Source organism: Pinus tabuliformis, chromosome 8 (genome assembly GCF_031772625.1).
Source record: "Pinus tabuliformis cultivar Carrire ecotype Pingquan chromosome 8, CPIR1, whole genome shotgun sequence".
Taxonomy (NCBI): Eukaryota; Viridiplantae; Streptophyta; class Pinopsida; order Pinales; family Pinaceae; genus Pinus; species Pinus tabuliformis.
The window spans coordinates 1,914,170,056-1,914,189,287 of NC_142294.1; the positions used below are offsets into that span (position 1 = coordinate 1,914,170,056).

General features: G+C 39.8%; 1 protein-coding gene across 4 annotated transcripts in view; it reads left to right on the plus strand.

The window, feature by feature from the left end:
• The first annotated feature begins 6,308 nt into the window (after positions 1-6,308).
• LOC149244118 (uncharacterized) overlaps positions 6,309-19,232 on the plus strand; it is a 336,741-nt gene continuing 323,817 nt past the window's right edge. For 3 of the 4 annotated variants that reach the window (XM_089374743.1, XM_089374746.1, XM_089374745.1), the window contains exon 1: positions 6,309-6,752. In XM_089374743.1, the coding sequence (XP_089230869.1) occupies positions 6,639-6,752 (114 nt within the window). In that variant the 5' untranslated portion in view covers positions 6,309-6,638. The remainder of the gene's footprint in view (positions 6,753-19,232) is intronic. The other variant, XM_089374744.1, reaches the window with a different exon arrangement.

Below are 19,232 nucleotides of genomic sequence, written 5' to 3' on the forward strand. Positions count from 1 at the left end.
AAAAGCCCGTCCTACCCTGGTTTTGCGAGAAATTCCTTTGTGAATTTGTTTTGGCCTTCCCCGACATTTTAACATTGAAGGACTTTTCCCGACGGTTTTATCGTATGTTGCAATCCAAACGATTTCTTTGCATATTGTAATCCCGATGATTTCAAAACATGACCACCCCACCTTGCCTTGTAAAAAGGCAATCGTCAATTGCCTCAACTGCTAACATGGCCATATAACCTCTGGGTTGCAGGCTGCGGGGTACCTTCAGGATGTGGGATTTGAACTTTAACTTAGCCTTTTCCTTTGTTCTGTGGGTTTTGAAAGAGGATCTTCAACTTGCTCTAACTTTTGACCTAGAAGTGAATTTGAAGAACTAAATATACAACTGGAAAGCTGCTTCTAAGAACTTCATCATAGAAACACCTACAAGACGATTTTACAGCAGATTGACAAGCAAAAATCCTTCCCAATCTTAGATTGATTTTGAACACAAGACTTGAAGGATTGAATGGTTTCTTAGACAAGTAAATCTTTAGGCTATGACACCTAGTGACTCATAGGCTAAATTTCACAAGCAAATTCCCAAAATAAATAACTGGACACAAATTATAATTACCTATACTTATAGGACCCTAACAGACCTATCATAAGGAGTGCCTTAATAGTGCATCCATTCACCGTCAATCCAAAGCCCTGTGGGCTTTCATAATTGATTACATACAAAGTATTTGATAAAATACCTCAGAGACAAAAATAAAAAATTTGCATGATTGAGTAGTATATTTCAGCAAGGTATGTGACAGAGTGGTAAAAAAGCTTATTGTCAAGCTAACAAAAAGGAAAATAATTTTTTTTTTACTTTGTAACCTTTTTAAGTCATTGAAGAAACAAGGTATGTGACAACCATCTTAAACATATGATATGAGCTTTTAATTGAAATGTCAACAACTTTAAAAAGAAAGAAATGAATTGGTATTTTCTTTTCTTTTCAAAGAAAAACACCAAACTTTATATTGTCTATAGACTTCAACAATAAAATATCAATCACAAACAAAACAAGGAAGGACCAAACGTTTCCCCTCAAATCCAAAGAGTTCGATATGAGTCAATTCTTCTCCATAGACATAAATTCTCTTTCTAACAAAAAAACTAATGTTACTGATGTGAGTTTTCTAGGCTTTGCTCCAATGAACATACATTTGAACTCATTGACAAATTAATCTTGAAGTTGGTAAAAATGGAATGGTTCTTGCTATCTCCATAATGTGGAGGGGCTAACATTGAGTCGTGAGATCATTAACATTAACATTTCTCCATGGGGGGTGACCTTCAAATGTATTGCAATATATAAGGGAAAAAACTAAATATGAGGTCATGAAGAACCTCTTAGTTTGCATGAAATTAGAAAGTTGGTAAGGAATCTTATTGAAGATAATCTTTGCCCAGTCAAAATCCTCTTTCATCTGAATGGAGAAGTGCAGGATAGACAAAACATACCTTGGAATATAAATAGTGGTGTTTTGATTGACAAGTCACGTGAAGGGCTACACATAATCCAAATAAGGTTTGGATAACATGCATTATCAATTTGAGAGAGATTAATTGGCATGCCAGAGGGTTGAGCCCAAAAAAACTTTAAGCAAATTTATTCCACCAACTTGAGAATCAAAGAAAGAGTTTAAGGACTTTATCTAGAGTTTCTAGTTGCAACATTCTTTTGAATATGAGAAGAGCTAGGAAAATCCCTAATAAGGATAGAATAATATGCATATATCAATTTCAGAGAGATTTATTAGCATGCTAGAGGGTTGAGCTATAAAATATTTTAGCAAACTTATTCTACCAACTTGAGAATCATAGAAAGAGTTTACCCCAAAGCGTTTAAGGCCTTTATTTAGAGTTGGTAGTTGCACCATTCTTCTTAACATGCTCGGGATTAAAAGAATATGATTTCTTCCACTTGCCTTGACTTCGATATTCTTATGTTTAGAATCAAACTCACAAACTAGGAAACGAGTTCTCTAAAGTCAAATATTTGCAGCATGTAGCCAACCTTGGCTATGTGAGATGTCTATACTTTGTTAACAAGCTTCTCCTCTAAAGAGAGATTGGAATACCACTTATAAGTTGTAGACCACTAAAAGTATTTGCTTTGGCGAGCTAAGGAAACACTCGAATATCCACATAATAATTCTTCTTTTTGTTTGTCGTCTTCACATCTTAATATGTTTTTGTATATTGGTGGGGATTACTAATATAAATCATGCCTTTTATTTTATAGGCACTAAGAGACCATTAATAATCCTCAGTGAACCATCCTTTCAATGCATACACTCACTCCATAATGCATGTGAACCATTAGTAGCAATTATTATTTGCATGAGAAGGGTTTATGGGAAACTATGATAGCTAAGTCCCACTTACTTTGAACAACTATCCTTATCTTATAAAAAGTGAACTAGATAAATGCACCATAAATCACCTTGAGAACATAAACTATAAGATTCAACAGCGGGAAATTTAAGTGCGAGATATTGGATGTACAAGGGATGTCGAATGCATGGTGTTAAGGTGCAAAGTGTGTATGAGATATGGAGTGTAGAGACTTGTGAGATGTAGATATAATGTGGGATGCAGAGAGTCAAAACAACATTTCTCCACATATTGTCAAAAGAAACTCAAGAAATTGAATGTGTATAATTATCAAGGAAGTGATGTGAAATAGGGGTGTAATATGTGGAACATGGAATGTGAGAGTGGGAAAAATAAGGCTTCCTTTTGCATCCCTATGAAGTATTACTATTATTTTAAAAAAGAATAAAGTAAAAATTTCAAACACAACACAATATCAATAAGTTGTTACATATTAGCTATCATCGCAAGTACATTCCTTAAGAAAGATACATAATATTCTAGTTACTCCAAAAGACTTAGAAATTAATAGAACATGTGATGGATGATAACTTCCTCTTGACCTACATTGGAGGGAGGGAAGTTTTACTATCCAACATTCACATCATATTTTAATTGGTGCATTGTCTCCTTCTCCTTGAAATTTGCTTGAACTAAGTTAATTTAAATTCCATGGTTTCAAAGCCATAACATGAGAATCTTTATTGAAGTTAATGACCATGTTCTATAACATGTTGCACTTTGCTTCCAAGGCATTTATCTTTTGCTTTTGTTGGACCAAGACATTTATACTTGTCACATTTGGTGAAGTGCACTTACATTCATTTCATGCACCTTGGAAGTCATCAAGAAAAGAATGATATGTTGCATTGAATATACTCTTTATGCCTTCGTAGAGGTTGATGTATCCTTTTTCTTCCCCGTGATCCATGCTTTCTAATCCCAAAATAGAGAAGTCTAAATATGACTAAGTCAAAGTGAAGCCAATTCACTTAGAGATAATCCTGAAACCAACTAGAGAGCCCTTTCTCCACAAAAAATACAAGAATATTGATAGAACATAGTGTTTCTAGAGATTTCTAAAACAAAACTTTAAAAATCTAATACATTTAGACCACAAGAAAGCTAGAGAATCACTTCCTAAACATTTAGAAACTAAAGAGTATTATGAACAAATTTGAGGACATGTGAAGGTTAGAGTCCCTAAGAGATCTATAGCAAGAGGGGAAAAATCACTAGGGTTCGCATTGTATAAAAATCACCCTTCCATCCAAGCCCAAAACAAAATAACAAATTCCAAGAATTAGAACCCAACAAAATCTGTAAAGAAAACCACATTGATAATTATCCACTCGAGGCACACATATGTTGAAACCTTTAGATTGAATTTATAGTAAACCAACCAAAGGTCAAAAGAGAGATTCTTATCATGTGAGTTATAAGTTGATTAGTGGTGCTCAATAAATCATTGAAGATTCCCTCTACTTCATTATCCCACCTCACTAGCAAAACACCACAATATAGGGTTCAATAGACATGATGAAGATTATTTATAGATGCAAATGAGACATGGTCACATCCTTTTATATCCATTCACTACACTTGAGGACCAATTTTATATTGTTGGCACACGTGTTAATAAATGTTGATGATACATGGCTTTAGATCAAAACCTTAATGACCTTAGGGGATTATATGATGAAATCATACCCCCATTTTTCCTCAAGGCCCCTTGGATAAGATATGATGCCTTGTTAGCTAAAAGATCAATAAATTATCTCAAAGCTTGAAAACATGAGCCATATTTAGGCTATTGACCTCCTTGTTGATTTGAGCAATCATTAAATCCAACTTATTGTTTGATGGGGTTGATTTCATAACCATCATTTGGATAGTGCGAATTGAATTTCCTACTAGAAAAAACAATTTTACATTATATTCCTTTGGGAGGAGGGGATCCTAGAGAAAGGCACAAACCTCGATTTGATGATATCTAGATATTCCTATGATCCATGCAAATGTTATTTCTATTTTTCCTTCAGGATCAATGATGAACCCTTCCAAATTCACGTAGAAACAATGTTAACACACATACATAGACGATTTAAAAGAGGAGTACAAATTCACAATAAAATCTCAACATAAGGATAGGTACCTTTACATGCACACAACATTTTGAAGAGGAGTATGAGTGTGGAATAGAATCACAACATAGGGACACACAACCTTAACATCATATAGATGATAACCACAACCCAAAACCGACCCACAAAGTATAACATCAAAAAAATTGACATTGTTACCAACAAAGTGGGATATAATGATAGCACACCAACCTCGTGGCTTGTACTCGATAACCAACTTTTAGATTGACAAAGCTTTTAGTGTTGATAATGTCTTGTAAACTATCTTTGGCTCACTATTGTTATGTATGTGGGATTATTAACTCACAATTGTTATGTACGCAAGATTATCCACACACACACACACACTAACAATGTTAATAAACAAACATTATTTAGAAAAATGCATATTAATGTAAAAAAGATTCCCAACAAAGGATTTTTCATTATAGAAAGATAACATGCCACATCATATAAATTATAACAATAATTCAATGACATCTACAAGCTATGACATTGAAATAACCGAGGATGTTATTGTCAAATTGAGTAATAATGTGATCACATTAACTCCAAGTTTCCTAAAGCTAACACCAAGGTTATCAAAGCTTTTGGTGTGGGTAATCCTTAGAAATGATCTTTGCCTCAAAATTTTTATGCATGTGAGATTATTGATAACACATACACACAATGATGCCCCCAGGGGTGTAGATCAATTGCCAATAGAGTGTACTGTTAAGGCACTCCTTGCGACGTCATTGGTTCAAATCTTGCTTAGTCAGTGTGCCGTGCTTGGGGGGTGTGTGGTGCACTTAAAGGTTATAGTGGTAATGGTTGGAATCGACCTCCTATCATGTGAATATAAGCCCAACCTAATTGTTGATTCCTCTAGATACCCAAACAAAAAGGACAAAAATACATGGTTAACCTACACACATAATTCGAAGACAAGTATCAACGTGGAATGAAACCCTGACACATTGTAGTCAGATAACATGCAACATCACATATATAACAACCACAAGCTAAAACTGACCCATAAGATGTCACATTGGAGTCACTAATGATGTTTGTATAAAAGTGAGGAAGGATGTTGTCACATCAACCCAAGGACTTGTACACCAAAAAAAATTTAGATTAACAAAATTTTTGGTGCAAATTTATAAAGAAACAACCGAGTTATACACAATAAAAAAGCGACTTAATTATACACAACAAAGAAGCCACTATCCTTAAACAACATTCTCAATAAAGAAAAACTTAACAATTATAAACCCCTCTCATTCAATCACAAAAATAAGTATTCACACATATTAATAAAATAAAATTCATTTGCTCTACACTAAAATTAAATTCTCATTTAAAATAATATCATCCTTGTAATTAAACACATATTATGTCATCATTAATTACTTAAATAACCGTTTAAAAAAAAACACACCATTTTGACAATATATTAACCCACAGATCAACCCCAGCCTATCATCCTAACCCTTTCCCTCCTTTTTTTATCTATATATCATAATCGTAACCCTCTCCCTTCCCTTGCCTTTGCTTTTCAATTATTATTAATATGGTAAGATCTCCTTAAAAATAGCACACTAATATGATTTTTTTTCCTTACATAAATTTGGAAGTTGAAATTTTAGAAAAATATAATTAAAAACCATCTTTTAAATAAAAATCAAATCTTGTATAATGATGGATTTGTACCCTGTATAATGATGAGATTTGTACCTGTTGTAAATTTAGGGGTTGAAATCTTAGAAAAACATAGTTAATAAAAAGGCCCAATAAAATAAAAATCAGGGCACGCATAGCCTAGACCTTCCTTTCGAAGGCCAAAATCCTCCTCATCATCAGCAAACCAAAGCAAAGATCCTTGAACATGAATGTAACCTCACCCTTCAGGAACCAAAATACTTCATAATCACGAATTAACCACGACACGGGGGAGATGTCATGATTACATATGATGTAGGTATTATTACAGTTTGTACAAAAGCCATGCCATATACAGACTATTCCTTTGAAACATTTAAAACATCAGCGTTAGTGTGAAGCGCAAAGCAAAAGCAGGGTGGGTTGCTGGTTGTTTCTGCTATACGCGCCATGTTGGGGATATTCAGGGTCATTATTGCATTCTGCAAAGCATTGGCATTGAACATATTGTTAAAGGTTCGCAAGGGAAACCGCTTTGACGTGCATGGGCAGCCTACTTATACAGTAAGTTCTTCTCTCCCTCTCATTGATGAAGAAATTGAATACTCTCATTCCATCTCAACTGCACAATGAATTGGAAAACTCAATAACCACACACTTAAATTGCATTCCATAATTTGTTGGACTGGTTGTTTCCATGGTACTTCGGTTTTAGAAAAAAAACAATTTGAGAAGCGGGAAAGAGCACCGGAAAAAGCCCAGAGGAGAAAACCCCATGAAACACGAAAAAGGGAAAAAAACTCAAGAGACCAAATCCAACGAACTTGCAGTGCCATTCTTCTTTCACTTGGTTAATATCTTTTCCTTGAAGGCAGAGTGCTTCTGAAGTAAATTGATACTGCCTGAAAGACAAACACACGGTTTCCCTTGGGAAGAATTCTGAAAATTCCTTACTTCTCTTGAGGCATCTTCAGTATTTTCTGATAAACAAGGGAAGGATGGCGAAGTCTCCCATTTGGCAACTGTTTCCACTGTTTTGGGGGTAGCACTCTTGGTTTCTGCGGGACTCTGTTCAGCAGGAAAAGGTTGCCCAAAGTCCCAATATAACTCACTTTTTTGAAGGTCACTTACTATAGACCTTTGGAATATTGTAGACAGATGCAGCTCTGAATGGCTTACTGGTGGTGACTTGAAAGGAGGACAGCATAAAGAAGCCGGTACAGTGGAAGTCCCATTCCTTAAAGGTAGTGCAACACCATTCCCCCTATCTTGTAGTTGTGTAAAGGACCTGCGTTGTTATTGGGTTGCATCTGTGCTCTTTGCTGATGGACAATTTATGGAGCTTGGAGTCTCAATTTCAAGTGACCATCCATACTTCTATGTTACATGGTAATTCCGAGGAAGAAGAAACATCAGTTCCTCTTGATAGAGGCCATATTTCCTGTCTTGTCCTCCTTGATCTTTTAGAGACTTCGTGTTCAGTATTCAGTGCCTTAGAATCAGATACTCGATAATCCATTATATCAATTTTAAAAAACATCTTTAACAGTGACATTCCTTGACCTTGCAAGATCCTTTGGAATCTTCATGATTCTCCAAGGTCTGATAAAGTATCCCCATTAGGGATAGACAATTCTGTTAGTGTAGAGGGAAAATTTGTCCCAAGTATTTTCATTCTTGGATCTGATGGAGCATTCAATCCTGTAGCAGAAGTAAGTTGCCTGGTTTCCCATGGAGACACCCTGTTCTGCCTTTCCTGTGTTGCATGCTCGTTCCAACCTACCTTGAAGGATCTCCCTCTTGAATTAGGCCACCTCATAGGATCAACATCACTTTTTCCAACAATTGTTCCAGTGTACATTCTTTCAGTTGCATCTTTGGTTTTAACTTCTATTTTGAACCATGTCCCAATAGAAACATGAGTAGTTAAAACTTCTTACGTAGTTGTTATATGGAATCACAATTTCTGTGGGGCCTTCATTGTCTTTACTAGATGCAGTCAATATTGTAGTAAAATCTTGTTGTGACACAAGAGGCCTTCATACCTGTAAACATACCTTATAATTTTGATGTGAACTGATAACCAGTTTTTGTCTGCCATTTTTCAATCAGGCTGCTATCTGCATTATTCGAAATAGTCTTGCCAGAGAGTTGTTTGTAGTACTTCTCAAAGACATTCTTTTCTTGAAGATGTCGTAACAACATAAAAACTACTTCAACACCTTCCTTGTTGACCCCTTTGAAGCTTATAATCTTGTCGTACTTGTCGTTCTCACTAAGAGAGCATTGCATAAATTCCACTGGATCTTTCAGCTTCTCATTTACTTGCTTAAGTGGATCTGCCTCACCAGGACTTCCTATTTTGATAATAGTGCTGGCCTCATTGGATTCTGCATCCGAAACTCCCTTTGAACAGCTGATACCCCACTGGTATACTTCTCAAAACTGTCTATCCTTCCTCCTACAGTTTTTACAAGACATTGAACATGCACATCCTCAGATTAGGCGAGCACTTCGTTGACTGAACTCACTATATTGGAATGTTTTTCCACAACATTTGCACTCAAGTGACTAGCTATATTCCTTTCATCTATTAACAATGCCTTTGCTGGACTTACTTTTGCCTTGTTATCTATAGGGGGATTTACATGACATACAACAACTCTAAGGAGTTTTGGTTCACTTGCATATACAACACTCTTATTATACTTATCAACATTACCTATGATCACAGAGTCATCAGTAGAAAATGCACCTTCCTTCTCATCATCGTATACACTTGGAAAATCATGCCCCAATCCAGAAGAACCTTTTGCGGTGAAGTCCATTTGGTGCATCCTTTCTCCCTTTTGGATGACAACTTCAACGTTCGCGGGTTCAGAAGCAGATGGTCTTGAGGCAGCACTTTGCACATTTGCTGCTGAAGAATCCCACTCCGATGCATTGCCTTCTGCACTTTTCCTCCCAAAATCACCTTGGGCTCTAAGGATTGCAACCTTCTTTTGATAGTACTGTGCATACTTGGTACAAGAGGTAGTCTTTCCAAAGCCATTTGATGTAACAACACTCATTGCCAATGAATCTTGGCTAACCAATGCTTCTTCACTGTCAGCATGACCCATATCCCTTTCACCCAGAGAGATATATTATTTGATCTCATCACTAGTGTGCCTCTTATCCTTTAACTGAAGTGCTTGATCAATCTTGGGAGTAATTTGTGTAGCATCCCCTTTCATGCCTGGAGTTTCCGTTCCATATTTCACACTTAATGATGCAATCTCTGCACTCTGTTTTCATGTTCTTGGCTTACCATTAGTACCTTCAGATCTGTCTTTCCTGCAGCTGGCCCAAAAATCGTTCCAATTCCTTATACCTGCTTTCTGCTGCATGCTCTTACCATCAGGTTCAAGAGTTTGATCTCTTTTATTTTTTACAGGAGGGTATAGCCATGTACACTGACTAGGGCACACCTTCTCCTCCTCAAGCACTTGTTTTATGACTGGGTGCTTATGAAGATCAGTGATGGGACTAAACCAAAATTCCTTCCAATCCCTTATGACTGCTTTGGGAGAAGCCATTGCTCTGATTTGAAAGAGTGCTGGTCACTCATCCAATAAACTAGATCTCATTATAATGTCTCAGGCTGGCAGGGTGCACAACTCTGATACCACTGGGGTGTTCTAGGGTAATTTTCTCTTCCTAGGGCTTCTTTTTTTCAGCTAGGGTTTTCAACAGACAATCAATATGTAATGTTCCCAAGAAATTAATTGCCTAAGAGACGAAGTAGCTTATCAATCCCCGTAGGCTATAGTCCTTGATAAAAGTGAAAACCCCAAAATACCCAATGTTTGGGCAGGTTTTGGGGCAGCTGTGCAAGAAACCCAAAGTTGGGGGTTTTAACTTTTGAGTGAACCTCAATCAATTAAGGAAGAAGAGTCCCTCAAAGAAATCTATAAATTCAAGAGGATTGGATTTATCTGAATCATCATTGGATTGGATCAATTATCTCTGTTTTCTTTGAGCCTAAGGGTCTGAGGGTTTTAACCCCTCTTTCTCCTATCAATTTTGGTGGTGAAAGATTCCACCCTAGTTGATAAATTTCTTTTCGTCTTTTATTTTTATTTTCTTGTTCAGGCTACAAGATCCTAATTAATTGAAAGAGCAATGCAGTAATTAAGGAAGATCTGAGATTGGGACAACATCTGGTCACATTTCTCTAAAGGCAAAATTCTGGGCAGAGTACATTTGACTGTTCTTACTCTTGGCAGAACCCATCGACTTGAGGTTGATCTGTTGAAGACCGAAGACACATTAAGACTGGGTGTGTTTTATTTAGGAACCTTTCCGTGGCTAAAATATCTCTGAGATTTGACGGAATATATGAGCAGTTCCCTGAAGCAAAGTAATGATCTGACTAAGGATGCTGAAGCAGTAAAATCATTTTGGGGCTGAGCAACCCTACTGAGGTAGTGGGTTGTTTGAAGAGGCTTCCTGAGGCATACACCTGACCAGTTCAGAGTACTTATGCAAAGCCATGTTATGGTAGAATAGACGTTTTATTGAAGTGGGGCGTACTCCTCCTGATCAAACTCGACGGCTGTGATTTGGACAGAACTGTGACAACATCCATGATCCAATGACGTTCATCAGTGAGAAGAGAGACCCTTTCAGGCTAGTTCAAATCCTCACAAATGCTGAAGTGCTGAAAGAAATGCGAAGTTAGGGCTTGTGAAGAAGTTCAGAACAAAGGCAAAGTTCATCTATCTGAAACATATCGCACCCGTTTTTGACGGATTCCAGTAACAGGCCAAGGGTTCATCCCAATGTGGTTCTGGTCCAAAGCGCATTAGATAGAATAGTGTAATTGAGTTAGTCAACAGGGTTCATTATTAATCGAGCTCTGTCTTAATTTTGTTTGGAATTACATTGGGATTGGTGGAATTGATCTGAACGAATTGAATTGTTTTATGTTTATGGCTGAATAATTAATTGGTTAAATTTGCATTGTATTGTTTGAATTTATTTATTAAAGTTTTGTGCATTGTGGAATTGTATGGTTGCCTATGTTCAGTTGAAAGTTATATTTGCTCAGGGACAAATCTCAATCTTTTTGCCTCTAAACAGAAGGGGATTTTAAGAAACCCTAGGTAGAAAATAACCTTAGTATATTACAGTGGTATCAGAGTAGAAATCCTGCTAGCCTGCATGGTATTAAAAAATGAACCATCGGAAGCAAATTTTTGGTAAAGGAATGCAAAGTCTTGGAGAAAACTGGAAGAACAACAAGCAGAGACTTTGAGGAAGATGGAAGAGTAGCAAGCAGAGACTTTGAGGAAGATGGAAGAGTAGCAAGCAGAAAATATCAACAGGCTGCAAGAATGGAATAGAAGGGCTCTCGAGGTATTAGAAAAAATTAACAAAAAGGCTGCAACATCCAAGGAAAACGATGGGGATAAACCCCTTGAACCTGATGATAGGAGCACACAACAAAAAGCAGGTATATGGAACCATTTTTTGTCTAGCTATAAGAAAAACAAATCGCGCGATATTGATGACAAGCCTAAGCCTGTAAAACAACGTATAAGAGAAACTAAAGCAAAATCAGAGGCATGGACATGGTTGTATCCCCCTAAAAAGAAGGAAAGGAATGAAGGTGAGAACTAGCTATTGGATGATTCCTTGAACTCTGTGAATTCAGAAGAGTCACAGAGTCAAACGCCAAGGGTTCTTGGCTGCACTTACAGGTTCACTCAATGATGACAATGCATGAATTATTGATAGCGGAGCATCAAGGCACATGACAGGGGAAAGTAAACAACTTCACACTATCAAAGGAACCATCTTCTCATGCAGTGGAATTGGGAGACAACAAAAGCTACGCTGTTAGAGGCCTGGGATCAACTTCTTTGAAGCTGGAGAATGGAGCTCAGCTATATCTCAACAATATACTATATTTTCCAGGTTTGAAAAGAATTTGCTTTCAATTTCTTGCTTAGAAGATAAAGGAGATAGAGTTGCCTTTGCTGATGAAAAGGTTTTGAGATTCAAGCATCGATAAAGCTAGGGTTGTTGGAGTTCGAGAAGGAAGTCTATATAGAGTCATAACACCATCACCTCAAGCTCTAGTTCATATGGAAATCAATCCTATTGAGCTATGGCATAGAAGATATGGACATCTACACTACAAGGTCATTCCCTCTCTTAATCAACTGGTATATGGCATCCCCAATATCAAAGAAGATCGTGAAGGAATTTGCAAGGGATGTGCTTTAGGAAAGAATACAAGGAAACCATTTACAAACAGTGAAACAAGGTCTAAAGAATTATTAGACATCATTCATTCAGATGTGTGTGGGCCTATGTCTCTAGTCATTGATGACCACTCTAGAAAGACATGGCTCTACCTTCTCCAGAAAAAGGATGAAGTATTTGGAAAATTCAAGGAGTTTAGATTTGAAGTGGAGACTCTAACCGAAAGAAGAATAAAGACTTTGAGATCCGACAGTGGCGGGGAATACACTTCCAAAGAATTGATTGCATATCAGTCAAGATGGTCGGGACAAATACATTTAGCATGTGGGCAAAAGCCAATACATGATCTCTAGCCCATCATCATGGGCATCACCTTGGTTCCTATGGGTTTTATGAACCTCCTTCATCATATAGGAATCCATGATTGTCCCAACCCCTAGTAGGGCAATGAACTGCCCTACCTTAAAAGGGGGTTTCATTGCTATACTTTATACATCCTGCTCTTTCCCCTTGAGCCCCGAGTAGTTAATCAAAGAAAATCATAAAAAGCAAAAGACATATAAAGAAGTGTGGAAAAATCAGGGTCTGGGCACCTCGTACCACGATTGCTCCCTCCTATACAATATATACCCAAGTATGGGCTTCCCTCTTATTAGTTGCCCTTGTACCCCAACATGTGACCCAGGGCTGCCTCTTCTCGTTCCCTCTATTAATCAACTGGTAATGGCATCCCCAATATCAAAGAAGATCGTGAAGGAATTTGCAAGGGATGTACTTTAGGAAAGAATACAAGGAAACTATTTACAAACAGTGAAACAATGTCTAAAGAAATATTAGACCTCATTCATTCAGATGTGTGTGGGCCTATGTCTGATAAATCACTTGGAGGTCATCTTTATTATGTGACATTCATTGATGACCATTCTAGAAGGACATGGCTCTACCTCCTCCAGAAAAAGGATGAAGTATTTGAAAAATTCAAGGCTTTTAGATTTGAAGTGGAGATCCTAACCGAAAGAAGAATAAAGACTTTGAGATCCGACAATGGTGGGGAATACACTTCCAAAGAATTGATTGCATATTGTAAAGAAGCAGGAATTAAGAGGGAGCTCATTATTCCCTATAATCCCAAACAATATGGAGTAGCCGAAAGGAAAAATAGGACAATTGAAGAAGGTATACAAACAATGATCTTTGATCAAGACTTACCAAAATTTCTATGGGGAGAAGTAGCAATGACAACAATATATATTCAAAATAGAAGTCCTCATAGAATTCTTGAGAATATGACACCTGAGGAAGCATTCACAAGGAAGAAGCCAAGTGTGGAACATCTCTGCATTTTTGGGTGTCCTGCGTGTTACCCACCATTTTGTGGGTAATATCCCTAGGAGAATTTTTTTTGTCCAAGATGGTCCTCAACCGACAGCCAACTGCCCCTTACAGCCACCGGCTAGCTCATTGTGCCATTTCTCCGGCATGTGGTCCAACCATGTGGTTCCTCTCCCATCTGCCATGATTGTATGTTTGAAGGTGGGCCTCCCGAACCTAAAGGTATGCCTTGTCATTTGGAAATTGAGTATTGTAGTTTGCTTATCATGGACACTTTTGGGCATGGATTAATAGGGGGATTCAGCGGAAAGAATGGGCTAAGTCTGTGATCTTGTCCCCTAGACCCTTTTTAGGTATTAACCTTGGATTCTAGTCTAGTGGGATCTCTTTTATTGACCATTTGGCTCTAGGGATGGTATTTCATGGGAAACCTCGATTTTGGTTGCGTGGTCCCACTCCCTTATCCGCTTATATTACCTTTTCCACTCATTATTATCCCATTCATCATTTCTCCCACCTGGGTCCACATTTCTCCACTGGGTCAACATAGGGTCAGCTTGCCCGTTCCCCTTGCCCACACCTTGGGTCATGGCCTGGAATGAAGCCCAGAGGTTAATGCAGCTAAAAAGAAATATAAAAGCATATATGGCCACATTCAACAGGAAAATGTACCACAAAATGCAAAAGATGGTCGGGACAAATACATTTAGCATGTGGGCAAAAGCCAATACATGATCTCTACCCCATTATCATGGCCATCACCCTGGTTCCTATGGCTTTTATGAACCTCTTTCATCATATAGGAATCCATGATTGTCCCAACCCCTAGTGGGCAATGAACCGCTCTACCTTAAAAGGGGGTATTCATTGCTATACCTTATACATCATGCTCTTTCCCCTTGAGCCCCGAGTAGTTAATCAAAGAAAATCATAAAAAGCAAAAGACATATAAAGAAGGGTGGAAAAATCAAGGTCGGGACACCTCATGTACCACGATTGCTCCCTCCTGTACAATATATACCCAAGTATGGGCTTCCCTCCTATTAGCTGCCCTTGTACCCGAACATGTGACTGAGGGCTGCCCCTTCTCATCCCCTACTTCATTCACCTATCTGTCATATGCCATCACCTTTTTGAAGGATGTACCTTAGCTATATTATCCCATTTAGAAGTAGAAACCACCTAATAGGATTATTGGTTAATCCCATTTGGAATTTAGGAGACATCGACACATCCCGAAGCCCATTATGGAAGGGCATGCCTTTCTGAAGTCCCCCACCTATGGTTCATGATTTTGTAAGCTCATTTACCTGATTTCTCTAATGACTTGTTGTATTAGAAAACTAGGGGACGCTTTGGATCTTATGCAAGATTGCAGATGGTTTCCATCTTGTTGATTTGGGGTAGCATCGAATGTGCTCTAGCCACGAAAATTGGTGGAGAGGCTAAGGCACATGAGATCTCCAATACCTAGAAAGGGTTTGGGTAGATTCTAAACAGTTTGGGAGATATTAAAATAATTAATATTTTTAATGGAGTTCCTAACTCTAAACTTAGGGGAAATAAAATATTAATGTGAATTAATATAAAACTGTGTTAGAATGGTCAAAAAGTCATGGATGAAGCCAGATTTAATCTTAGCCATTGCTTAGGGACTTAATCTCAGCCGTTGATTTGTCAACGAGAAAAGTATAAGAGGAGGCTTGAGGGTCACTTGGAGAACACACCAAGAGATCAGGATTTCGACTTTCTGGGGCTGGGTTTGCTGGGAACGATGAGAGAGTGAACAGAGTTGCAGCTGAGGGGCAGTGAATATAGATGCAGAGAGACAGAGATAGAGCACTGGGAGGATCAACATAGTAGCTGGAGAGAGGGACGCAAAACCAGCCAAGGGTTCAAGCAGAGCCAGTCAGGGCTCACGCAGAGGCAACCAGGAGCTGCGCAATGCCTCAGAGGGCCAGCGTGAGTGACACAGAGGGCTAGAGGACGCAGTGCCTCCAGATGCTAACACAGGCCAAGCCAAAGTGACGCAGGGCTAGAGAGAGCTGACGCAGTCCTTAGAGGCTGATGTTGGGGTTTCGAGGGGTAGATTGGAGCTGTGGCGTTGCCAGAGTGTTTATCCGGGGTTTCAATCGGAATATCTGCTTCTGAGTAGAGAGGTACTACTGCCGGGATTTTTCTCTATTGGGTGAGCCAGATTTGGCACTTAGATTGTATTTTGGAACTGTTTAATAAATCAAACCCTTAGATAGTTGCACTGGTTTTCTCGCATTGGGTTTTTCCGAGGACATTAGTCCAAAAACAATGGTGTCACTTGTGTGCTTGTTTCTGTTTCCTTCAGTGGATGATCTGTAATGTGTTAAGCATGTACTTGTATTTATTTCCAGTATTTACATGGTAAATAACTTGTTAATTAACATAACAAGTAGGTAGGAATAAATCAGTAAAGTACATGAAGGGTTTCTAACAGTTAGACTTAGAAATTCCAACATGGTATCAGAGCGTATTTGCAGATCACAGGAGAACTGAAGACATCAGCTGAGCAGAGCAGCAACAACAGAAAACCACTGTCTCGAGTGACAGAAGCTATTCTTAGTAGAGAAGCAGCAAGGAAGGGGTGACGCAGTGCTTGCGTCATCAAGTTCGAGCCAAGAAGAGGCAGCGCAGAGGTTGAGGGAGGCAAAGACAGGCTCATGTAGAGCCACCCAGAGGCCAAGAGGGCTGACACAGTTGGTTGAGGAAGCTGATTTGCTGGTGCCAGGATTGCGCAGAGCCTATGAGATCTAACCTTCAGTTTGCTGGGGTTCAGGAGGCTGTGGGTAAGTTGCAGAGTGGAGCTGGTGGGGTACTGTAGTCAGAACAGTACCTAATAGGGCAAGGCCAATGAGGAGGGAGTTGCTATCGAGGATTTCTAGCTGAGAAATCCGGATCAGTGGTGCAGCTGCACTAACGATCAGAGTGGGGGCATCTTGACATTGGCGGAAGGGTTTCCACGGGGGAAATCGAGGCTCAGAGGGAGTCACACCAAGAACTTCCAGGAGGGAAGTAGAGGAGCAACGAGATGACAATGAACGGGGTAAGAGACCAGGACAAACTAGATGGAGCCTCAAACTTCGTAGTCTGGAAGGCCAAAGTCCTATTCGTTTTAGACAGGAATCGTGTCAAGCACTTCGCCTTGAGGATGATAATTATCCCAGTTGACCCAGCTGATAACGACAAGTACGAGGAGGCAATGGCGAGGGCCAAGAGCATCATTCTTGACGGGGTCAAGAACCATGTAGTAGTACCACATATTGCCGAAAAGGACATGACAAATGAGATGTTTGAGGCCCTAAAGAAATTGTACCAACATACTTCTGTGCGTGCAAAGAAGGATGTTATTAGAAAATCAGTTGTGATCATACCAGATGCAAAAGGGAGAACAGATCGACCCCTTGGTCGATTGAAAGAGATCCGGGATCAGCTGACTTCCATAGGTTCCACGCTGGATCAAGAATTGATGGTGAGAATAGCCTTGAACGCAGTCTCAAAAGATTGGGGGGTGTTTGTCCAGAGCATACTGGGTAGGGCGACCCTTCCAAATTGGGAGGAAATGTGGGCTGCTCTTCGCCAAGAAAAGATCAGAAGGCTGAGCAAGGTAGGAAGCAGTGGCAAGGGGTTCAGAATCAAGAAGGAGGAGGTGGATGCTGCCCTAGCATTTGAGGGAAAGCAAGAGAAACGAAAGAAGGACCTCTCCAATGTCAAATGCTTCAACTGTGGGGAACTGGGTCATTATGCGATCTAGTGTCCAAGGAAGAAGAGCAAGGGAGAGGCTTCTGAGACTAAGGCTGTGCCAACAAGGGTAGAGAAGGAAGTGGAGACAGACGATGACTGTGCCATGAGTGCTCACACGCCACTTGAGCGGAAGTGGGGAGACATCGAGCTGTAGACAGATGGACTATAGGCGATGAGGGGCAGGATCCTCGAGGTACCCAACCTCTTGGATTATACCTTGCTACAGGAGCCCCGAAGAGGAGTAGCAGGACTGGTGGATGTCGGTAGAGGCAGATGCGGATGGAGCGACAGAGGGAGCTATAGTGCAGGATTTTTAGGATAGCGAGGCAGTAGTGCGAGAAGCATGGGAGTGTTGTACTAGTGCAAGATGGCACAGAGAGGTGTGCAACGGTGCGAGATGCATGGAATAGTTGTAGTAGCACAGATGTCAGAGAGGGAGCACTTGTCAGTGACAGAGGGAGCTTCAGCATCGGGAGTGTTTCTAGCTTGACGAAGATGTCAGAATTGGGAGATCAGTTACTTACTACTCAGTAACTGAGTTGCAGTGGCAGTGGCAGTGGCAGGGTCATGGGCAGTGACACAGATGTAGAAGGAGTTGTCGTACAAATGCAGTAGTGATAGTGGTAGGCCCATGTGTAGTAGTACATGATGCAGCAGTGCAGAGGATGTTGGGCAGCAGGTCTAGCATCAACACAGGGACTGATGCTAGATGATCAAGGTGATGCTCAGTGAGGAGTATTACTAGAGCATAGTCTTCGCTAAGACAGAGCGTTGATTTGGGGTAGCATCAGATGTGCTCTAGCCACGAAAATTGGTGGAGAGGCTAAGGCACATGAGATCTCCAATACCCAAAAAGGGTTTGGGCAGATTCTAAACAGTTTTAGAGATATTAAAATAATTAACATTTTTAATGGAGTCCCTAAGTCTAAACTCAAGGAAAATAAAATTTTAATGTGAACTAATATAAAACTGTGTTAGAATGGTCCAAAAGTCATGGATCAAGCCAGATCTAATCTTAGCCGTTGATTAGGGATTTAATCTCGGCCGTTGATTTGTCAACGAGAAAAGTATAAAAGGAGGCTTGAGGGTCACTAGGAGAACACACCCAGAGATCAAGATTTCGATTTTCTGGGGCTGGGTTTGTTGAGAAAGTTGAGAGTGATCAGAGTTGCAGCTAAGGGGCAGTGAATACAAAAGCAGAGAGGCAAAGAAAGCACCGGGAGGATCAGTGCAGTAGCCAAAGAGAGGGACGCAGAACCAACCAAGGGTTCACGCAGAGCCAAACAGGGCTCACGCAGAAGCAGCCAGGAGCTGCGCAGTGCCTCAGAGGGCCAGCGTGAGTGACGCAGAGGGCCAGCGTGAGTGACGCAGAGGGCCAGAGGACTGATGTAGTGCCTCCAGAGGCTGACGTAGGCCAAACCAAAGTGACGTTGGGGTTTCGAGGGGTAGATTGGAGCTGTGGAGCTGTTGGAGTGTTTATCCGGGGTTTTAGGCAGAATATCTGCTTCCGAGTAGAGAGGTACTACTATCGCGATTTTCTCTGTTGGGTGAGCCGGATTTGGCACCCAGATTGTATCCTGAAACTGCTTAATAAATCAAACCCTCAGATAGCTGCACTGGTTTTCCCGCATTGGGTTTTTTCAGGGACATTAGTCCAAAAGCAACGGTGTCACTTGTGTGCTTGTT